General features: G+C 36.3%; 1 protein-coding gene across 4 annotated transcripts in view; it reads right to left on the reverse strand.

Annotated features, from left to right (window-relative positions):
- Nucleotides 1-1718: 1718 nt before the first annotated feature.
- The window catches only part of LOC117328224 (neuroendocrine convertase 2-like), a 32389-nt gene continuing 7417 nt past the window's right edge, over nt 1719-26690 (reverse strand). For 2 of the 4 annotated variants that reach the window (XM_033885672.1, XM_033885674.1), the window contains exons 2-13: nt 25454-25643; nt 23571-23672; nt 19496-19711; nt 19222-19368; nt 18468-18541; nt 15318-15406; nt 14167-14339; nt 12038-12277; nt 11547-11647; nt 9080-9301; nt 7798-8130; nt 1719-6117 (exon numbers count right to left, since the gene is read on the reverse strand). In XM_033885672.1, coding sequence (XP_033741563.1) covers nt 5550-6117; nt 7798-8130; nt 9080-9301; nt 11547-11647; nt 12038-12277; nt 14167-14339; nt 15318-15406; nt 18468-18541; nt 19222-19368; nt 19496-19711; nt 23571-23672; nt 25454-25643 — 2455 coding nt within the window. In that variant the 3' untranslated portion in view covers nt 1719-5549. Of the gene's footprint in view, nt 6118-7797; nt 8131-9079; nt 9302-11546; nt 11648-12037; nt 12278-14166; nt 14340-15317; nt 15407-18467; nt 18542-19221; nt 19369-19495; nt 19712-23570; nt 23673-25453; nt 25644-26406; nt 26424-26457; nt 26567-26690 lie in introns of those variants that run through there. The other 2 variants (XM_033885675.1, XM_033885673.1) reach the window with 2 other exon arrangements.

Below are 26690 nucleotides of genomic sequence, written 5' to 3' on the forward strand. Positions count from 1 at the left end.
ATAAACTGTGGATATTTCAAATCCACGGTACTGCTACTTTCAGTTTTATACTACAATCAAATTTAACTGGAGTATTATGGTGTGGCGTTGTCTGTTCAGCATAACCTTTCAGCAATCACCTTCATTTTTAGTCCAATCTCTTTCAAACTTTATACATGTATATACAATGACCATGATATGAAGATATGAACAGAATTTTAAATTTGATATGACTGTTTTTACAAAACTTATTTGATATGACTGTTTTTACAAAACTTATTTGATATGACTGTTTTTACAAAACTTATTTGATATGACTGTTTTTAAAAAACTTATTATCACTGGTAATCACAGTGGCCGTCTGCCAGCAATTTAAATCCATGCAATAAGGTGAGTTTCCTTGGGCCAATCAAACTCAACTTCATACAGTGCTTTCTTATTGAAAGTTCTTGCATGGGATGACTTTTTTGTGTCAAAGGTCAAGGTCACTTGCTAAATATAGAAAATCAGTTTCCGTGCAATAACTTAAGTTTGCTTTTGCTAATCAAACTTATACTTCAATGTTATCGACCTCAAACTTGATACAGTGCTTCCTTATTGGAAGTGCTTGCTTGGAATTGCTTTCATCATCAAAGGTTAAAGGTCGAGGTCATTATGTGTAAATATAGAAAATTGGTTTCCATGTAATAATTTGAGTTTGCTTAAGGCCGATTAAACTCAAACTTCATTCAGTGCCTCCTTCTTTTGGGCCGATCAGACTCAAACTTCATGCATGCTTTCTTATAAGCTCACCTGGTACAAAGGACCAAGGTGAGCTTATAACATACCGTAGTGTCTGGCTGTCCATCAACAATTACCTTGTGAACATGATGATAACTTAAGTAAATATCAACGAAGTTTGATCAACTTTGTATGCAGCCATATATCTACATGATCTCGGACGAGTTCGAAAATGGGAATTATTTGACAGTAACTTACAGAGTTATTGCCATTGGACCTTGTGAACACGACGACTACTCTTAAGATTATGGAAATCATATTTTTATAGGAGATATTATATGAAAATATATGGCATTCGACGGGTGTATATTGTTCTGCCCTACGGTACTGAAGTATATAACAATATTTGGTGTATATTGTTCTGCCCTACGGTACTGAAGTATATAACAATATTTGGTGTATATTGTTCTGCCCAGGGGTACTCTAGTTGTTGAATAGTAAAAATTGATGTCAGAACACTAAATGTTTATGATTATCATAAGTGGTTACACCAGTTACCAGGTAGATTACACCTATAAATCGGACTGTCTATGTTAACTTATACATCCTGGTTTTCCACAATTTATATAATGATATGAAAGGAACATAATCAAAATCGAATTAGAGAAGAACATTTGCGAGAATATTATTTTGGACAAGCTACAAATGTAAACATGACATTTCTACTCTTATACAGATTTAAATGGGATATTTCTACTCCTAAGAAAACCTTCCTACATGAAGATTCTGTGGTGCTAGTATACTTAATCACATGAAAATTATGTGGTGCTAGTATACTTAATCACATGAACATTATGTGGTGCTAGTATACTTAATCACATGAACATTATGTGGTGCTAGTATACTTAATCACATGAACATTATGTGGTGCTAGTATACTTAATCACATGAAGATTCTGTGGTGCTAGTATACTTAATCACATGCACAAAGTTTCAAGAAAAGCAACTAACAATTTTACTTCTTTGCAAAATTTTTATTTTTTTTAACAAGACGAAAAAAGGTTATTAAAACCACATCAACGATATTGCATATTAATAACCTTACAATATAGTTAGAAATGGAATGAGATTAAGTAGCGAGGTTAGGAATGGTGCCTCCTATATGTTCGACCTACAGTGATTTATTTGATTGGCCCATTCCCCTTAAAGGCACTACATCACTAATGATGAGTAGTATAGTAATACACATATCAGCACTATCTTCTATGTTAAATTATTAGCACTTAAGGCTTAAGTATTGTAGAAACTGTAGTAACCTTGCTGAAAGGGAAGGAGCCGATCAAACACCTGTACTTTGGATGGAGATGTGTAAAACATCAGATTCTGGTATAACAATTGCACTTCTAATAACAAGAAAACAGATCATCACTATATTGCTCAACAATTATCATAAAAGATTTCAAACAAATTTAGAATTTCACAAATTTAACAAAATCACATTAAGTCAAAACAAGACAACTGATTTAGTTAGAAACAACATTTTCTTATGTTCTAGCATGTCTATAATAAAATTACTCTGGCAAAGAGCTAAACAATGGATTTCAGAATCGTGTATTACATAAACAATGTGAATGTATTACATTATTGTATACATCATACCTGGCAAAGAGCTAAACAATGGATTTCAGAATCGTGTATAAAATATAAACATTGTAAATTTATTACATTATTGTATACATTATACCTGGCCAGCATGCCAAACAATGGATTTCAGAATCGTGTATTACATATACATTGTAAATGTATTACATTATTTTATACATTATACCTGGACAGCATGGATTTCCGAATGTGAGGTACATAACAATGGTTAACACATTATTTCTTGGAATAAATTCATCAAACATTTGATAATGATGTTCTGTAAAGTCTGCTTCCATGCTAAAAAAGATAATGTATTTCAATAGCAAGGAAAATAGAACTTGGAACAGAACATCAAATATAACATTATCAAAACTGGAAGGAAAACAGAACTTGGAACATCAAATATAACATTATCAAAATAGCAAGGAAAACAGAACTTGGAACATCAAATATAACATTATCAAAACTGGAAGGTCTAAGCCTTTCTTAATAAAAATGTTGATAGCTCACAGATCTTTGGTAAAATGAAATTGCAAGACCATTATGGACATAGAAAACTGGGACACACCATATAATATTTTGGTATAGGACTGTTATCATTTAATACCTCAAGTCAATATGACCTCTACAGGTGGGGGAACATTTCATATAACTGGTAAGAGGGTGAGCAATTCATCCCCACAGATGGAACAATTTGATCTCTACATGTGGACAAATTTGATTTCTACAGATATTAACAATTTGATCTCTACATGTATAACAACTTTATCTCCACATGTGGAACAATTTGATCTCTACATGTATAACAAAATTATCTTTACAGGTGGGGTAATTTGACCTCTACAGGTATAACAAAATTATGTTTACAGGTGGGTCAATTTGACCTCTACAGGTGGGAATATCTGATCTCTAAACAAAGGAATTTCTAAGTTCTACAACAATATCGCTAGGATAAGTATGTTTTTTTTAATTTGTGCTCATTCAATGTCACAATTACACAGCTTGAATGATAGGTATTACATTGATCAACACCGAAAGTATTTTTTACATGAATATAAAACATCATCAAAAACATATTGTTTATTAGAAAGATTAAATAGTAAAAATGTACATGTATATTATCGTGGTACCCAAACAGCAAAAAAAAAATTTCCTTTATAAAACATTTAAAGATGATGAGTATTACCAACCATTTTGTTCACAACACTTTGAAGATAAGATTATGTTGAAGATAGCATTAGTAAAGGCAGGAATACAAAACAATTACTGTGTCAAAACTATGTACCTGTCATACCAAAACAATGGAATGCACATCAATAGAGACATGCTAAAGTAGGGAGAGCTAAGAGAGATTCTGTATCGATAATAGTCATGTAAAAAGTAGAGGGAGCTAAGAGAGATTCTGTATCGATAATAGTCATACATGATACGTAGACATCGTTGTAATGACCTGTCAACCACTTAAGTGTTTTTTTCAAGCATATTTCGTTCCGCCCGGATTTCGGGCGGAAACTGCATCAAAGAATTAGTGCTTCGGAAATAAGAGGTCGCAGTCGGCAAAATAATATCCGATAGAAAAAGAGCCGACCAGCGGCCTCTTATGTTATAGGAGTAACACTCAGGTTGAGATATCCCTGTCCACGGAACAGGCCCATGATAGATTCTATTAATCTATACATTTTAGGTAGTGACAACTGCTAATAGTCAGCAAGCAATCATGAAAAGACAACCATGCTTTAAGTATGGAAACAATTTTAAAAGTAAGGAAACCATTCTAAAGTGACAACCATTCTAAAAGTAAGGAAACCATTCTAAAGTGACAACCGTTCTAAAAGTAAGGAGACCATTCTAAAGTGACAACCGTTCTAAAAGTAAGGAAACCATTCTAAAGTGACAACCGTTCTAAAAGTAAGGAGACCATTCTAAAGTGACAACCGTTCTAAAAGTAAGGAGACCATTCTAAAGTGACAACCGTTCTAAAAGTAAGGAAACCATTCTAAAGTGACAACCGTTCTAAAAGTAAGGAGACCATTCTAAAGTGACAACCGTTCTAAAAGTAAGGAGACCATTCTAAAGTGACAACCGTTCTAAAAGTAAGGAGACCATTCTAAAGTGACAACCGTTCTAAAAGTAAGGAGACCATTCTAAAGTGACAACCGTTCTAAAAGTAAGGAGACCATTCTAAAGTGACAACCGTTCTAAAAGTAAGGAGACCATTCTAAAGTGACAACCGTTCTAAAAGTAAGGAGACCATTCTAAAGTGACAACCGTTCTAAAAGTAAGGAAACCATTCTAAAGTGACAACCGTTCTAAAAGTAAGGAAACCATTCTAAAGTGACAACCGTTCTAAAAGTAAGGAAACCATTCTAAAGTGACAACCGTTCTAAAAGTAAGGAAACCATTCTAAAGTGACAACCATTCTAAAAGTAAGGAGACCATTCTAAAGTGACAACCGTTCTAAAAGTAAGGAGACCATTCTAAAGTGACAACCGTTCTAAAAGTAAGGAGACCATTCTAAAGAGACAACCGTTCTAAAAGTAAGGAGACCATTCTAAAGTGACAACCGTTCTAAAAGTAAGGAAACCATTCTAAAGTGACAACCGTTCTAAAAGTAAGGAAACCATTCTAAAGTGACAACCATTCTAAAAGTAAGGAAACCATTCTAGAAACATTGAAAATATGACAAAAATCTCATAAATGACAATCCCTTGTACCAAATTAATTAAGAAGTAAATCAGCCATGAATGGCATGGATTGTGTGATCTTCAGACCCCTGAATACTACAATAACTAAGTCTAACGAAGGTCACAGTGGATAACTCACCATCTAAAACTCAACAAAAAGTAAATTTAGACCGAAAGTTTTCTGACTAGCAATCATGGTGTACCTCCAATGTGTCCTGAATTACTCTGTACTAGCTAGTCTGTGTTAGCATGGATTTTACCAAAAAATGTATTTAAATATTAAGATTAACTAAGGATTTCTTTTTAGCTTTTCGTATTTAAAGATGATATGTATTTGATTTTCCCACATGAACAATTCAGAAATGATACTGTATACATGAATCAATTTGTTTTTTCCAGATTTTCCCCAAAACTTTCATGTTTTTTCCAGATTTTCCCCAAAACTTCCATGTTTTTTTTCCATATTTTCCCTAAAACTTCCATATCTAAACATGTTTTTTTTGTTGAGAATTAGAAGCATGGTTAGTGTTGGACCTTGTTATTGTAGATATCCTCCATTACGTCTTCAAACTTAACATCAGGCCTCTCTGACCAACGCTTACTTAGCAGGTGTCTTTCAACATTAGCCTGACGTCGCACTCGATCTTTTCCTTCAAAAATACTTTCTATTTCATCTAATATTTCCTCTAGTTCTTCATCATTTTTATTCTCTATGTGCTCCCCGAAATGCTTCTTCAAAGTATTGATGTGCTCATTTGCATAGCCTCGCTTCTGTGTGTTCATCTGACCTTGAACCTGACGACCTTCACTTCTGAACTTATTAAAGTTCTGTCCTCTCAGCTCCATCTTAATATCTGAGATAAGAGCTGATAAATCCTGGTCCGATATTTCATTCCCTTTCACCTTTCTGCTAAGGCCGCGATGTTTCTTGTTACGGAGGATATCGCTACGTTTTACAATGGTTTCTTCCTGATACAGTGTTTTCTCCTTACGTATAATAGCCATCTGGTCTTTGTACTCAGGCTCGTATGGTTTGTGGGTGGTGCGTGGCTTTTTTGACATGTGCAGTCCATACCAAGTCATATTCATACTGAAATATGAATCAAAATTAGCTCAGTTATATTCATACTGGAACATGAGTAAAAATTAGCTCAGTCATAATTATACTGAAACATGAGTAAAAATTTAATTTAGTAATATTCAAACTGAAAAATGAGTTAAAATATTAAGAAAAAATAGCTCAGTCATACCAGTATTTGTACTGAAATATTAAAAACGTTCCTTACCTGTGTATAAAGCCCTAATTATGAATTCCTTACCTTTGTATAAAGCCCTGATTATTAATTCCTTACCTGTGTATAAAGCCCTGATTATTAGTTCCCTACCTGTGTATAAAGCCCTGATTATTGATTCCATACCTGTGTATAAAGCCCTGATTATTGATTCCATACCTGTGTATAAAGCCCTGATTATTGATTCCTTACCTGTGTATAAAGCCCTGATTATTGATTCCTTACCTGTGTATAAAGCCCTGATTATTAATTCCTTACCTGTGTATAAAGCCCTGATTATTAATTCTTTACGTGTGTATAAAGCCCTGATTTTGAGTTCCTTACCTTTGTATAAAGCCCTGATTATTGATTCCTTACCTGTGTATAAAGCCCTGATTATTAATTCCTTACCTGTCTATAAAGCCCTGATTATTAATTCCTTACCTGTGTATAAAGCCCTGGTTATTAATTCCTTACCTGTGTATAAAGCCCTGATTATTAATTCCCTACCTGTGTATAAAGCCCTGATTATTAATTCCTTACCTGTGTATAAAGCCCTGATTATTAATTCCCTACCTGTGTATAAAGCCCTGATTATGAGTTCTTTACCTGTGTATAAAGCCCTGATTATGAGTTCCTTACCTGTGTATAAAGCCCTGATTATGAGTTCCTTACCTGTGTATAAAGCCCTGATTATTAGTTCCCTACCTGTGTATAAAGCCCTGATTATTAATTCTTTACGTGTGTATAAAGCCCTGATTTTGAGTTCCTTACCTTTGTATAAAGCCCTGATTATTGATTCCTTACCTGTGTATAAAGCCCTGATTATTAATTCCCTACCTGTGTATAAAGCCCTGATTATTAATTCCCTACCTGTGTATAAATCCCTGATTATTAATTCCCTACCTGTGTATAAATCCCTGATTATTGATTCCTTACCTGTGTATAAAGCCCTGATTATTAATTCCTTACCTTTGTATAAAGCCCTGATTATTAATTCCTTACCTGCTTTTAAAGCCCTGATTATTGATTCCTTACCTGTGTATAAAGCCCTGATTATTAATTCCTTACCTTTGTATAAAGCCCTAATTATTGATTCCTTACCTGTGTAAAAGCCCTGATTATGAGTTCCTTACCTGTCTATAAAGCCCTGATTATTAATTCCTTACCTGTGTATAAAACCCTGATTATTAATTCCTTACCTGTGTATAAAGCCCTGATTATTTATTCCCTACCTGTGTATAAAGCCCCGATTATTAATTCCCTACCTGTGTATAAAGCCCTGATTATTAATTCCCTACCTGTGTATAAAGCCCTGATTATTGATTCCTTACCTGTGTATAAAACCCTGATTATTAATTCCTTACCTGTGTATAAAGCCCTGATTATTAATTCCTTACCTGTGTATAAAACCCTGATCATTGATTCCTTACCTGAGTATAAAGCCCTGATCATTTATTCCTTACCTGTGTATAAAGCCCGGATTATTGATTCCTTACCTGTGTATAAAGCCCTGATTATTGCGATTAGATCCACTGTCGTTATCACACACGGCAACAGTCCATTCCCCGGAGGCACTTTCACCCCAGAAATGGACAGACATGAAAGTAAAATCCATGCCTTTTTTACTATCATCATTAGGCCTTCTGTACATCATCGTTGACATGGTTCCGGTTGAAGATGTCACTTTGATCTCGATGTCACCACGGCGACTGTGGTCAAGATGCAAGTAGAGCATGACATGTTCAAGGAAATTGATGCGACGATTAGGGTCACTCTGACAATCAGATGCACTGGTCTTCATTTCAACACAGGCGTTACTGTCGATCTTCCTGTAACAAAGCGTAGTTACTGGTATGTAGGTCACAGCAAACAGTTTAAATAGGTCATAATCAACAGAGTTACCATAAAATAGACATTAAAGCCACAATAAAGATAGAAAGTAGGTCACAATAAAGAAAGCAGGTCACAATAAACAGAAAGTAGGTCACAATAAACATAAAACATAGGTCACAATAAACATAGAAAGTAGGTCACAATTAAGACAGAAAGAAGGGCACAATAAAGATAGAAAGTAGGTCACAATAAACATAGAAAGTAGGGCACAATGAACATAGAAAGTAGGTCACAATAAAAATAGAAAGTAGGTCACTCTAAACATAAAATATAGGTCACAATAAACATAGAAAGTAGGTCACAATTAAGACAGAAAGTAGGTCACAATAAAGATAGAAAGTAGGTCACAATAAACATAAAACATAGGTCACAATAAACATAGAAAGTAGGTCACAATTAAGACAGAAAGAAGGGCACAATAAAGATAGAAAGTAGGTCACAATAAACATAGAAAGTAGGTCACAATAAACATAGAAAGTAGGTCACAATAAAAATAGAAAGTAGGTCACTCTAAACATAAAATATAGGTCACAATAAACATAGAAAGTAGGTCACAATTAAGACAGAAAGTAGGTCACAATAAAGATAGAAAGTAGGTCACAATAAACATAAAACATAGGTCACAATAAACATAGAAAGTAGGTCACAATTAAGACAGAAAGAAGGGCACAATAAAGATAGAAAGTAGGTCACAATAAACATAGAACATAAGTCACAATAAACATTTAACATAGGTCACATCAAGAGATCCCAGAGGGATCTTGGTGCCCTCTATTGAATGATCGTTATTGGTTCTGTGTCAGAGAGATCTAATAATCTGATTACAAGAACAAGTGGTGGGCTAAATAGGTAAAAACAGAAAGCTGCCTCTAATGTGTCACCTACTTGTTAACTGTGATACGGGGGCCATGGCAAACATTCTCTTTTGGTACATTTCCCCACGTCTGGGCCACAGCAACCATGGTCGCCACATCCAGTACGCCAAAACCAAGTTCATGGTTGGTATGGTAGCCACAATCGTTGACATGCCATCCAGTCTTTTCAGGAACTGGGATGCGTGCAGTGAGGGCAATGATATGGAGTATGTCTCTCCATCCCAGGTCTGGGCTGTAAACATCATCATCAAAGCAATATTGAAATTTCAATGGAAATCTTTTAAACTAAATACTTCACATATATATCTTGTGTACAAGAGTTATTTCCCTTGGACCTCCATAGACCTACTACAGTTGATACACCTGGACCTCCATATACCTACTACAGTCTGTACTAACCTAGACTTCCATAGACCTACTACACTCAGTTCTAACATGGACCTCCATATACCTACCACAGTCTGTACTAACCTGGACCTCCATAGACCTACTACAGTCTGTACTAACATGACCTCCATAGACCTACTACAGTCTGTACTAACCTGGACCTCCATAGACCTACCACAGTCTGTACTAACATGGACCTCCATAGACCTACTACAGTCTGTACTAACCTGGACCTCCATAGACCTACTACAGTCTGTACTAACATGGACCTCCATAGACCTACTACAATCTGTACTTTCCTAGACCTCCATAGACCTACCACAGTCTGTACTAACATGGACCTCCCTAGACCTACTACAGTCTGTACTAACATGGACCTCCATAGACCTACTACAGTCTGTACTAACATGGACCTCTATAGACCTACTACAGTCTGTACTAACATGGACCTCCATATACCTACCACAGTCTGTACTAACATGGACCTCCATAGACCTACTACAGTCTGTACTAACCTGGACCTCCATAGACCTACCACAGTCTGTACTAACATGGACCTCCTTAGACCTACTACAGTCTGTACTAACATGGACCTTCTTAGACCTACTACAGTCTGTACTAACATGGACCTCCATATACCTACCACAGTCTGTACTAACATGGACCTCCGTAGACCTACTACAGTCTGTACTAACATGACCTCTATAGACCTACCACAGTCTGTACTAACATGGACCTTCATTGACCGACTACACTCTGTACTAACCTGGACCTCCATAGACCTACTACAGTCTGTACTAACATGGACCTCCATAGACCTACTACAGTCTGTACTAACATGGACCTCCATAGACCTACTACAGTCTGTACTAACATGGACCTCCATAGACCTACTACAGTCTGTACTAACATGGACCTCAATAGACCTACTACAGTCTGTACTAACATGGACCTCCATAGACCTACTACAGTCTGTACTAACATGGACCTCCATAGACCTACTACAATCTGTACTTTCCTAGACCTCCATAGACCTACTACAGTCTGTACTAACCTGGACCTCCATAGACCTACTACAGTCTGTACTAACATGGACCTCCATAGACCTACTACAGTCTGTACTAACATGGACCTCCATAGACCTACCACAGTCTGTACTAACATGGACCTCCATAGACCTACTACAGTCTGTACTAACATGGACCTCCATAGACCTACTACAGTCTGTACTAACATGGACCTCCATAGACCTACCACAGTCTGTACTAACCTGGACATCCATAGACCTACCACAGTCTGTACTAACATGGACCTCCATATACCTACCACAGTCTGTACTAACATGGACCTCCATAGACTTACTACAGTCTGTACTAACATGGACCTCCATAGACCTACTACAGTCTGTACTAACCTGGACCTCCATAGACCTACTACAGTCTGTACTAACATGGACCTCCATAGACCTACTACAGTCTGTACTAACATGGACCTCCATAGACCTACCACAGTCTGTACTAACATGGACCTCCATAGACCTACTACAGTCTGTACTAACATGGACCTCCATAGACCTACTACAGTCTGTACTAACATGGACCTCCATAGACCTACCACAGTCTGTACTAACCTTGACATCCATAGACCTACCACAGTCTGTACTAACATGGACCTCCATATACCTACCACAGTCTGTACTAACATGGACCTCCATAGACTTACTACAGTCTGTACTAACATGGACCTCCATAGACCTACCACAGTCTGTACTAACCTGGACCTCCATAGACCTACTACAGTCTATACTAACATGGACCTCGATAGACCTACTACAGTCTAACATGGACCTCTATAGACCTACTACAGTCTGTACTAACCTGGACCTCTATAGACCTACCTCAGTCTAACATGGACCTCCATAGACCTACTACAGTCTGTACTAACATGGACCTCCATAGACCTACCACAGTCTGTACTTTCCTAGACCTCCATAGACCTACTACAGTCTGTACTAACATGGACCTCCATAGACCTACCACAGTCTGTACTTTCCTAGACCTCCATAGACCTATTTAACAACCTGTACTTACTTTACTTCTAGAACCACCGCAAACACCCCAGCAGCCATAGGTGCAGCACTGGAGGTGCCCTCAAAATTGAGAGTACATCCTCCATGGACATCTGTAGTTACCTGAAAAAGTAGATAAAGGATATGTTACCTGGAGGCAAACTCAGGTAGGCCATAAAGGCTTAGATTACTAACACTGACCTTCAGCGGACGGAAGACATGACAGAATTATTTAAAATAACAAAATCTGTGATAGTATGGCAGGGATTTTTTTTCAAATGGAGAGCAACAAGGTCCATAGAGAAGAGGACACTCCTAAAAACCACAGCAAAGCAGATCTACCGGTATTTTCCCATACATTTAGTTAAAATATGGAACAATTTTCCAACATTTGGGCAGATCAAATAACATTGGCACCAACATTGAATTCTTTTGAAAATGAATAAGGCAGGCATTGAGCAGATCAACTTTTCTTTTATTTTATTATAAAAACAAGTGACTTTATCTACTTACCACGCGTATTCGAGGTTTGTTCCCTTTTCCGAATGTATTGCATGAATCCCCACCACTGGGGACTGTTGCCATGGTGGAGCTGCAGATTTCCATAAAACATGGCCGCATCCCTTGGTCATTGATACTCCCGATAGATATGGTCTCCCTCGCCCCAACGTAGCCATCGGCTCCACAACAGTCATCATTTATACCACCATTACCAGTGGCCCAGACATACAACGAGCCCTTCCCGTTACGACCCTGACACACAACAATGTACATATGCACATATTTTAGGGGTAATTCTATTTTCACATTTACTGTACAAAAAACAATGTTTAAATATTATATCGTTATCACACTATATCAACAGCAAATGTGTGTATACCAATTCACCGTTGTGTTGATGCATACCAATTCATCATTGTGTTGATGTATACCAATTCATCATAGTGTTGATGTATACCAATTCATCATTGTGTTGATGTATACCAATTCATCATAGTGTTGATGTATACCAATTCATCATTGTGTTGATGTATACCAATTCATCACTGTGTTGATGTATACCAATTCATCATTGTGTTGTTGTATACCAATTCATCGTTGTGTTGATGCATACCAATTCATCATTGTGTTGATGTATACCAATTCATCATTGTGTTGTTTACCAATTCATCATTGTGTTGATGTATACCAATTCATCATTGTGTTGATGTTTACCAATTCATCATTGTGTTGATGTATACCAATTCATCATTGTGTTGATGTATACCAATTCATCACTCTGTTGATGTATACCGATTCATCATTGTACTGATGTATACCAATTCATCATTGTGTTGTTTACCAATTCATCATTGTGTTGTTTACCAATTCATCATTGTGTTGATGTATACCAATTCATCATAGTGTTGATGTTTACCAATTCATCATTGTGTTGATGTATACCAATTCATCATTGTGTTGATGTTTACCAATTCATCATTGTGTTGATGTATACCAATTCATCATTGTGTTGTTGTTTACCAATTCATCATTGTGTTGATGTATACCAATTCATCATTGTGTTGTTTACCAATTTATCATTGTGTTGTTTACCAATTCATCACTGTGTTGATGTATAACAAATTCATCATTGTGTTGTTTACCAATTCATCATTATGTTGATGTATACAAATTCATCACTCTGTTGATGTATACCAATTCATCATTGTGTTGATGTATACAAATTCATCATTGTGTTGATGTATACCAATTCATCATTGTGTTGATGTATAACCAATTCAGCATTGTGTTGATGTATACCAATTCATCATTGTGTTGTTTACCAATTCATCATTGTGTTGATGTATACCAATTCATCATTGTGTTGTTTACCAATTCATCATTGTGTTGATGTATACCAATTCATCATAGTGTTGATGTATAACCAATTCATCATTGTGTTGATGTATACCAATTCATCATTGTGTTGATGTATACCAATTCATCATTGTACTGATGTATACCAATTCATCACTGTGTTGATGTATACCAATTCATCATTGTGTTGTTTACCAATTCATCATTGTGTTGATGTATAAACAATTCATCATTGTGTTAATGTATACCAATTCATCATAGTGTTGTTTACCAATTCATCATAGTGTTGTTTACCAATTCATCATTGTGTTGATGTATACCAATTCATCACTCTGTTGATGTATACCAATTCATCATTGTGTTGATGTTTACCAATTCATCATTGTGTTGATGTATACTGATTCATCACTGTGTTGATGTATACCAATTCATCATTGTGTTGATGTATACCAATTCATCACTGTGTTGATGTATACCAGTTCATCATTGTGTGGATGTATACCAATTCATCATTGTGTTTACCAATTCATCATTGTGTTGTTTTCCAATTCATCATTGTGTTGATGTATACCAATTCATCATTGTGTTGATGTTTACCAATTCATCATAGTGTTGTTTACCAATTCATCATAGTGTTGTTTACCAATTCATCATTGTGTTGTTTACCAATTCATCATTGTACTTGTGTGTCAAGATTTTATGATTTCCTAACAATTAAGTCACAACAATAAGCACATCTATAGTAACTAGGCCAGGGACAACTAGTCATACAGATGATGGAGTACCTGTTCCACTCCCATAGCCAGTGCCTTCCTGGAGGCCAGGCTGGGTCCTTCCATGGTCATACCGTCGTCTCGGGGTCCCCAGGAGGCACTGTATATGTCAACGGTTGAAAGTTTGTGCTTGATCGCTCTAGCTTCCAATACATCAGTAACAATGCCATCCAGTATTCGGACACCTGAAGTATATAACATATTACATACATAACCCCTATAGACTGATAACACTGTACACATATTACATACATAACGTCTATATACTATATATAATGTATAGTTACCACTATATACTATATATTATGTATAGTTACCTCTATATACTATATATTATGTATAGTTACCTCTATAGACTATATATTATGTATAGTTACCTCTATAGACTATATATTATGTATAGTTACCTCTATAGACTATATATTATGTATAGTTACCTATATAGACTATATATATTGTATAGTTACCTCTATATACTATATATTATGTATAGTTACCTCTATATACTATATATTATGTATAGTTACCTCTATATACTATATATTATGTATAGTTACCTATATAGACTATATATATTGTATAGTTACCTCTATATACTATATATTATGTATAGTTACCTCTATATACTATATATTATGTATAGTTACCTCTATATACTATATATATTGTATAGTTACCTCTATATACTATATATTATGTATAGTTACCTCTATATACTATATATAATGTATAGTTACCTGTATAGACTATATATTATGTATAGTTACCTCTATAGACTATATATTATGTATAGTTACCTCTATAGACTATATATTATGTATAGTTACCTCTATAGACTATATATTATGTATAGTTACCTCTATAGACTATATATTATGTAATAGTTACCTCTATATACTATATATTATGTATAGTTACCTCTATAGACTATATATTATGTATAGTTACCTCTTTACACTATATATATTATGTATAGTTAACTCTATAGACTATATATTTTGTATAGTTACCTCTATACACTATATATTATGTATAGTTACCTCTATATACTATATATTATGTATAGTTACTCTATAGACTATATATTATGTATAGTTACCTCTATAGACTATATATTATGTATAGTTACCTCTACAGACTATATATAATGTATAGCTACATACCTCCAATTTTACAGTTGTAGGCTATTCCTACAGAACAGACACCATTGTTGGCAGCACCTGCTATTTCTCCTGCACATCGGGTGCCATGGCTGTAATCAGATAGAAACAACCATGATAAACTTAAATAGAAAATGGGAACACAAACAATTATATGCTGTCATTCACAACTTGTCACCTTCCTTATAGTCACTTAATGTACAGCAGTTTAACATTTCATCAGATATTCTTTAAGGTTGTAAAATACAATATAAACATTTTCTCTTATAAATATATTCTGTTTAGAAAATTTTTGTGTTTTTACTGTTTTCAATAATCTCCAATCCTGATAGAATGGTGAAGAGTTTAAGGGTCAGTACATTGAGTCACAATGGTCACCAGATTCATGTTCAGAATATACTGTAATACATATGAATACAAATTAAACATTATATATACTGCTTAATATAAATCATGAATGTTCCAAAAATGTTGTATTTATTTTTGTGTTTATTTTGATAAAACATTAATCAATGAATGAATGATAATATTATATCGTTATAGATGAGTTTATGCTGACCATTAAGAGGAGGTGAACGAGTTTAGAGATACTTTAATTTGTAGCTATTTTAAGCACACTACATAACAAAGTGGACACTGTCCCAGAGGAGTTTTATACCATATCTTATAATTCATAGTACCTGTTCAAATGTGGATATTGGAAGTTAAATTCTTTTCCCACCACCTCCCCTACATGGTCCACCTATTACCTATCTACAATATCCACTAAGTTGTAGATTGTTGTTTTTTTGTGTACTTAACCTTGATTTATCTCCTAGTTCTCAAGACAATTTCACATGAAAGTATTGTATCTGTATGTTCATAGAAAGTTGATCTGTAAGACATTTTGGGAGTGACATTTTAGTAACCCAATATTAGACTCGTTAAGTTTCTCAAAAAAAGTTCACTAGAAAATTTTATATACATGTAAATACATTTATAGAGAGTTGTTGTATACATATTGTTTAAAAAAACCAGCCAATTTCAATTCATATGTGCATGGTGTTCAATGTCTTCTATTTTATTCATAAGTCTAACAAACTTACGATGGCTGATTTGTGCCATTTCGTCCTTTCGTCTTTTCGTCCCGAAAAGATGAAAATCAAATATCTTAATTCTGGTCCTTTCGAAAATTAACAAAACTTAAATGTAGTCTTTTCGGAACAAAAAGACGAAACATCATGCGCAAAAAGACGAAATAAATGCATGCAAATTAGCGACTTTAATTCTCGTCTTTTTGGGTTCATTATTTAAAAGTATGGAATCACCATGTATACAAATATATATACTATACTTTTGAGCAACAGAACTAAATGCCAAACTTTTAAATTGAAATGTTGATACCGCAGCGCTACCAGAAATGTAACACCAGGTAATTGTCTCACTTCGCAGCTTTATTGGAGGCAAGACAAAAACAACAAATACCACAAATAAAGAAAACTTTATAACATGCCAGTCATGCATTAGTCTCAATGAGATGTCCTCCGCTGTATACTAGGAGGTCAACAAACCAACATACACCACATAGTTACCTGAGGGTCCTCACTGGTTAGCATTTAAACCAACACAAAGTACAGATCATCAATACAACATACACCACATAGTTACCTGAGGGTCCTCACTGGTTAGCATTTAAACCAAAACAAAGTACAGATCATCAATACAACATAGTGAATATCAAAGTGATAGACAATGACTACCGGACAGTCTAGTGTATTGTTATATGTGATAGACAGTCTAGTGTATTGTTATATATGATAGGCAATGATTACTGGCCAGTCTAGTGTATTGTTATATGTGATAGACAGTCTAGTGTATTGTTATATGTGATACACAGTCTAGTGTATTGTTATATGTGATACACAGTATTATATGTGATAGACAGTCTAGTGTATTGTTATATGTGATAGACAGTCTAGTGTATTGTTATATGTGATAGACAGTCTAGTGTATAGTTATATGTGATAGACAGTCTAGTGTATTGTTATATGTGATACACAGTCTAGTGTATTGTTATATGTGATACACAGTCTAGTGTATTGTTATATGTGATACACAGTATTATATGTGATAGACAGTCTAGTGTATTGTTATATGTGATAGACAGTCTAGTGTATTGTTATATGTGATAGACAGTCAAGTGTATTGTTATATGTGATAGACAATGATTACTAGACAGTCTAGTGTATTGTTATATGTGATAGACAGTCTAGTGTATTGCTATATGTGATAGACAGCCTAGTGTATTGTTATATGTGATAGACAGTCTAGTGTATTGTTATATGTGATAGACAGTCTAGTGTATTGTTATATGTGATAGACAATGACTACTGGACAGTCTAGTGTATTGTTATATGTGATAGACAGTCTAGTGTATTGTTATATGTGATAGCCAGTCTAGTGTATTGTTATATGTGATAGACAGTCTAGTGTATTGTTATATGTGATAGACAGTCAAATGTATTGTTATATGTGATAGCCAGTCTAGTGTATTGTTATATGTGATAGACAGTCTAGTGTATTGTTATATGTGATAGCCAGTCTAGTGTATTGTTATATGTGATAGACAGTCTAGTGTATTGTTATATGTGATAGACAGTCTAGTGTATTGTTATATGTGATAGACAGTCTAGTGTATTGTTATATGTGATAGACAGTCTAGTGTATTGTTATATGTGATAGACAGTTACTAAATGACACATGTTGATAAATTTTTTCAGTTTTATTGTTTTTATTTCAAGTGAAATGCCGTTACGCGCAATGACCTGCATTGGAGTGCTATGACCTGCATTTTTTTGAGTAATGACCTGCATTTTGTTCATGAGAACTTGACAGGTCTGTCAGTATAGTGTATTGTTATATGTGATAGACAGTCAAATGTATTGTTATATGTGATAGACAGTCTAGTGTATTGTTATATGTGATAGACAGTCTAGCGTATTGTTATATGTGATAAACAATTATTACTACTAAGTAAACCACACTATCAATAACTACAGGTTGTGTAACAAATATTGAAAACATGTCCATGGCACTGACACATTCAACCGGCATCATCTGTTATAGATAAACAGTCCCCTACAACAGGGATAAGTCATTGTTACTGGTACTTACCTGTTGTCAGGGTTGGTAAGGTCCGGTTTAGGATCAGAATCATTGTCGTTAAAGTCAGCACTGATCTCAGAGTCCTAAACAGACAGAGGAACAGAATATTGGTTTGTTTGTATAGGGAAACAATGGACTAGAGAGAAGACAATTGTGGGAGATGTTAACAGGTATATAATACAATACAGGTATATAATACATTACAGGTATATAATACAATACAGGTATATAATACATTACAGGTATATAATTACAATACAGGTATATAATACATTACAGGTATATAATACATTACAGGTATATAATACAATACAGGTATATAATACAATACAGGTATATAATACAATACAGGCATATAATACAATACAGGTATATAATACAATACAGGTATATGATTCACTACAGGTATATAATACAATACAGGTATATAACTACATTACAGGTATATAATACAATACAGGTATATAACTACATTACAGGTACATAATACATTACGTTACAGGTATATGATTCACTACAGGTATATAATACAATACAGGTATATAATACAATACAGGTATATAATACAATACAGGTATATAACTACATTACAGGTACATAATACATTAAGTTACAGGTATATGATTCACTACAGGTATATAATCACAAGCTAATTCATAGAATTTATATCACCGAAAAATTCAGTATGAAACATCAGCTGCTTTCCATCACATTTGGTATGTGTACCAAGAAACCAGTAAGTTATGATCATATGATTACTTACATAATTACCACGGAGATCAGGATGACTATGGTCAAGGCCATCGTCCAGGACGACCACCCTGATACCACGGCCAGAAAAGTCTCCTCGCCATGCCTTGTTCACACGAAGATCTATACCACATTTTCCTCCTGTCTGTCCTTCATTGGACTGAAAATACCCGACATGTTACAATTAGAATTTAATTATCAAACAGCTAATTAACTACATACATTGAAGAAATATATCACCTATGACGAAGAACGTATATTTCTAAGCATTCAATGCAAATACTTACAATAAACCAGGAATCATCATAGAATTTGTCGTTAAATTCCATGTGGAAGTCATCATGACAGTCTGGATTTGGCATTCCTCGTAGAGAAAAATGACTCTTGTCAACACGATAAAACTCTGAAGGATTAATATTCCTCACTGGAAACTCAATCTGTTTGTCATAAATCATCTCCCTTTTCACTCGGTCCAACACTTTGAGTTGAGTGATTTCTCTCACCTATTAAGTACATAATAGAGGGATGGATTAGTGATAGAGTGTATCACTACCTACCATAGAAATAGTGTATCACTACCTACCACAGACATGGTGTATCACTACCTACCACAGACATGGTGTATCACTACCTACCACAGACATAGTGTATCACTACCTACCACACAGACATGGTGTATCACTACCTACCACAGACATGGTGTATCACTACCTACCAGACATAGTGTATCACTACCTACCACAGACATGGTGTATCACTACCTACCACAGACATGGTGTATCACTACCTACCAGACATAGTGTATCACTACCTACCACAGACATAGTGTATCACTACCTACCACAGACATAGTGTATCACTACCACAGACATGGTGTATCACTACCTACCACAGACACAGTGTATCACTACCACAGACATAGTGTATCACTACCTACCACAGACATAGTGTATCACTACCTACCACAGACATAGTGTATCACTACGTAACACAGACATGGTGTATCACTACCTACCACAGACATAGTGTATCACTACCTACCACAGACATAGTGTATCACTACCTACCACAGACATAGTGTATCACTACCTACCACAGACATAGTGTATCACTACCTACCACAGACATAGTGTATCACTACCTACCACAGACATAGTGTATCACTACCTACCACAGACATAATGTATCACTACCTACCACAGACATAGTGTATCACTACCTACCACAGACATAGTGTATCACTACCTACCACAGACATAGTGTATCACTACCTACCACAGACATAGTGTATCACTACCTACCACAGACATGGTGTATCACTACCTATCACAGACATAGTGTATCACTACCTACCACAGACATAGTGTATCACTATCTACCACAGACATAGTGTATCACTACCTACCACAGACATAGTGTATAATTACCTACCACAGACATAGTGTATCACTATCAACCACAGACATAGTGTATCACTACCTACCACAGACATAGTGTATCACTACCTACCACAGACATAGTGTATCACTACCTACTACAGACATAGTGTATCACTACCTACTACAGACATAGTGTATCACTACCTACTACAGACATAGTGTATCACTACCTACCACAGACATAGTGTATCACTACGTAACACAGACATAGTGTATCACTACCTACCACATACATAGTGTATCACTACCTACCACAGACATAGTGTATCACTACCTACCACAGACATAGTGTATCACTACCTACCACAGACATAGTGTATCACTACCTACCACAGACATAGTGTATCACTACCTACCACAGACATAGTGTATCACTACCTACCACAGACATAGTGTATCACTACCTACCACAGACATAGTGTATCACTACCTACCACAGACATAGTGTATCACTACCTACCACAGACATAGTGTATCACTACCTACCACAGACATAGTGTATCACTACCTACCACAGACATAGTGTATCACTACCTACCACAGACATAGTGTATCACTACCTACCACAGACATAGTGTATCACTACCTACCACAGACATAGTGTATCACTACCTACCACAGACATAGTGTATCACTACCTACCACAGACATAGTGTATCACTACCTACCACAGACATAGTGTATCACTACCTACCACAGACATAGTGTATCACTACCTACCACAGACATAGTGTATCACTACCTACCACAGACATAGTGTATCACTACCTACCACAGACATAGTGTATCACTACCTACCACAGACATAGTGTATCACTACCTACCACAGACATAGTGTATCACTACCTACCACAGACATAGTGTATCACTACCTACCACAGACATAGTGTATCACTACCTACCACAGACATAGTGTATCACTACCTACCACAGACATAGTGTATCACTACCTACCACAGACATAGTGTATCACTACCTACCACAGACATGGTGTATCACTACCTACCACAGACATAGTGTATCACTACCTACCACAGACATAGTGTATCACTACCTACCACAGACATAGTGTATCACTACCTACCACAGACATAGTGTATCACTACCTACCACAGACATAGTGTATCACTACCTACCACAGACATAGTGTATCACTACCTACCACAGACATAGTGTATCACTACCTACCACAGACATAGTGTATCACTACCTACCACAGACATAGTGTATCACTACCTACCACAGACATAGTGTATCACTACCTACCACAGACATAGTGTATCACTACCTACCACAGACATAGTGTATCACTACCTACCACAGACATAGTGTATCACTACCAACCACAGACATAGTGTATCACTACCACAGACATAGTGTATCACTACCTACCACAGACATAGTGTATCACTACCTACCACAGACATAGTGTATCACTACCTACCACAGACATAGTGTATCACTACCTACCACAGACATAGTGTATCACTACCTACCACAGACATAGTGTATCACTACCTACCACAGACATAGTGTATCACTACCTACCCAGACATAGTGTATCACTACCTACCACAGACATAGTGTATCACTACCTACCACAGACATAGTGTATCACTACCTACCACAGACATAGTGTATCACTACCTACCACAGACATGGTATATCACTACCTACCACAGACATGGTGTATCACTACCTACCACAGACATAGTGTATCTCTACCTACCACAGACATAGTGTATCACTACCTACCACAGACATAGTGTATCACTACCACAGACATAGTGTATCACTACCTACCACAGACATGGTGTATCACTACCTACCACAGACATAGTGTATCTACCTACCACAGACATAGTGTATCACTACCTACCACAGACATAGTGTATCACTACCTACCACAGACATAGTGTATCACTACCTACCACAGACATAGTGTATCACTACCTACCACAGACATAGTGTATCACTACCTACCACAGACATAGTGTATCACTACCTACCACAGACATAGTGTATCACTACCTACCACAGACATAGTGTATCACTACCTACCACAGACATAGTGTATCACTACCTACCACAGACATAGTGTATCACTACCTACAACAGATACAGTGTATCACTACCTACAACAGACATAGTGTATCACTACCTACCACAGACATAGTGTATCACTACCTACCACAGACATAGTGTATCACTACCTACCACAGACATAGTGTATCACTACCTACCACAGACATAGTGTATCACTACCTACCACAGACATAGTGTATCACTACCTACCACAGACATAGTGTATCACTACCTATCAAAGACATAGTGTATCACTACCTACCACAGACATTCAAAACTTGTATCTACTGCATGTTTTTGGAAAACTTCATTTATTGAGTGTATCTATATGTCATACATTTATTGAGTGTAACTATACGTCATACATTTATTGAGTGTAACTATACATTATACATTTATTGAGTGTAACTATACATTATACATTTATTGAGTATAACTATACATCATATATTTATTGAGTGTAACTATACGTCATACATTTATTGAGTGTAACTATACGTCATACATTTATTGAGTGTAACTATACATTATACATTTATTGAGTGTATCTATACATTATACATTTATTGAGTGTAACTATACATTATACATTTATTGAGTGTAACTATACATTATACATTTATTGAGTGTAACTATACATTATACATTTATTGAGTGTAACTATACATTATACATTTATTGAGTGTATCTATACATTATACATTTATTGTGTGTAACTATACATCATACATTTATTGTGTGTAACTATACATCATACATTTATTGAGTGTAACTAGACGTCATACATTAAAGACAACTTGTCAATGTCACAAGGCAATATATAAGTAAGTAGTCATACCCGAGGATCATCCTTAAGTTTGCTGAGGTGAAGATCTGCACTGCGTTTGGATCGAGTGGCAACCTCTGGATGAACCAGTGAGTAGAGCCCAATATCCTCCAGCTAAAAATAGGGAGTACATCTTATAGCAGTAAGAATCAAATTGTTCATAATTCTTCATCTTTAAATCACTACCTACCACATACATAGTGTATCACCCCCCTAACATATGTTACCTACTTACACCCTCCCTACTACAGATAGTTATTATACCTGTATTACCCCCACCTACCCACCCCTACCCCCTAACATATGTTACCTACCTACACCCTCCCCTACTATAGATAGTTATTATACCTGTATTACCCCCACCTTCCCACCCCTACCCCCTAACATATGTTACCTACTGTCACCCTCCCCTACTATAGATAGTTATTATACCTGTATTACCCCCACCTTCCCACCCCTACCCCCTAACATATGTTACCTACTGTCACCCTCCCCTACTATAGATAGTTATTATACCTGTATTACCCCCACCTTCCCACCCCTACCCCCTAACATATGTTACCTACTGTCACCCTCCCCTACTATAGATAGTTATTATACCTGTATTACCCCCACCTACCCACCCCTACCCCCTAACATATGTTACCTACTGTCACCCTCCCCTACTATAGATAGTTATTATACCTGTATTACCCCCACCTACCCACCCCTACCCCCTAACATATGTTACCTACTGTCACCCTCCCCTACTATAGATAGTTATTATACCTGTATTACCCCACCTACCCACCCCTACCCCCTAACATATGTTACCTACTGTCACCCTCCCCTACTATAGATAGTTATTATACCTGTATTACCCCCACCTACCCACCCCTACCCCCTAACATATGTTACCTACTGTCCCCCTCCCCTACTATAGATAGTTATTATACCTGTATTACCCCCACCTACCCACCCCTACCCCCTAACATATGTTACCTACTGTCCCCCTCCCCTACTATAGATAGTTATTATACCTGTATTACCCCCACCTACCCACCCCTACCCCCTAACATATGTTACCTACTGTCCCCCTCCCCTACTATAGATAGTTATTATACCTGTATTACCCCCACCTACCCACCCCTACCCCCTAACATATGTTACCTACTGTCCCCCTCCCCTACTATAGATAGTTATTATACCTGTATTACCCCACCTACCCACCCCTACCCCCTAACATATGTTACCTACTGTCACCCTCCCCTACTATAGATAGTTATTATACCTGTATTACCCCCACCTACCCACCCCTACCCCCTAACATATGTTACCTACTGTCCCCCTCCCCTACTATAGATAGTTATTATACCTGTATTACCCCCACCTACCCACCCCTACCCCCTAACATATGTTACCTACTGTCCCCCTCCCCTACTATAGATAGTTATTATACCTGTATTACCCCACCTACCCACCCCTACCCCCTAACATATGTTACCTACTGTCTCCCTCCCCTACTATAGATAGTTATTATACCTGTATTACCCCCACCTTCCCCTAACATATGTTACCTACTGTCACCCTCCTACTATAGATAGTTATTATACCTGTATTACCCCCACCTTCCCCTAACATATGTTACCTACTGTCACCCTCCCCTACTATAGATAGTTATTATACCTGTATTACCCCACCTACCCACCCCTACCCCCTAACATATGTTACCTACTTACACCATCCCCTACTATAGATAGTTATTATACCTGTATTACCCCCACCTTCCCACCCCTACCCCCTAACATATGTTACCTACTGTCCCCCTCCCCTACTATATTACTAGATTAAGAACTTTTATATAACACAGATCTAGATCACTCTGTTGTTCTAATGCCTTCCTTTTTGTTGCCTACCTGATGCTCTTTCTCCACATGGAAGCCATAATCCCTGGCCACATCCTCAAGATCCCGCTTGTCTACCTGTATAATGAACTGGTTTAGGTGCTCTCCAACCAGTGGCTGTTCCTCCTCCTCAGCAGTCAGTGGGTGAGCGGTCAGCAGACAAAGATACAGGCAGCTGACCACCACCCTCATCATCACCATCCTACAACAATATCACCAGGGTAAACAAACCAGACAGATACCCGCAGCTCTATATGAGGTACTAGTAATTATAAGGCATATTATAGACTCGTAATGTGTGAATATACAATGTGGTACTAGTAAGGTATATCATAGACTCGTAATGAGTGAATATCATTGACTCGTAATGTGTGAATATACAATGTGGTACTAGTAAGGTATATCATAGACTCGTAATGAGTGAATATCATTGACTCGTAATGTGTGAATATACAATGTGGTACTAGTAAGGTATATCATAGACTCGTAATGAGTGAATATCATTGACTCGTAATGTGTGAATATACAATGTGGTACTAGTAAGGTATATCATAGACTCGTAATGAGTGAATATCATCGACTCGTAATGAGTGAATATACAATGTGGTACTAGTAAGGTATATCATAGACTCATAATGAGTTAATATACAATGTGGTACGTACTAGTAAGGTATATCATAGACTCGTAATGAATGAATATACAAGACAAACACCATATAGCTACTGCATTGAAAAGCAGAAGCCTAGACAGGTAAATGTACACAGGTAGTTTCTGTGGACATAATAGATAAAACTTTCAGCACACTATTATCATCTAGCAAGTGAGATAATAAAATTTCCTTATTTAAATATGTCGTCTGTTACAGCACTCACAAGAACAAGTTTTTTCTTAAGTTTTCAAGAAGAATTAAAATATATGACTTATATATAGGAATAAAAGTCTTCACCTCCTCTCGTGAACTAACATCTAGTTTTCTGTTGAACTAATCATTAGTTTCTCTAACAGACATGCTGACCAGGTGGATAGAAGTCTTCACCTCCTCTCGTGAACTAACATCTAGTTTTCTGTTGAACTAATCATTAGTTTCTCTAACAGACATGCTGACCAGGTGGATAGAAGTCTTCACCTCCTCTCGTGAACTAACATCTAGTTTTCTGTTGAACTAATCATGCTGACCAGGTGGATAGACTAAGTGGATATATATATATTCATTGATGATCGGTCAGATATCCCTAAAGCTAGTGTCTC

Source organism: Pecten maximus, chromosome 5 (assembly GCF_902652985.1).
Source record: "Pecten maximus chromosome 5, xPecMax1.1, whole genome shotgun sequence".
NCBI classification, from domain to species: domain Eukaryota; kingdom Metazoa; phylum Mollusca; class Bivalvia; order Pectinida; family Pectinidae; genus Pecten; species Pecten maximus.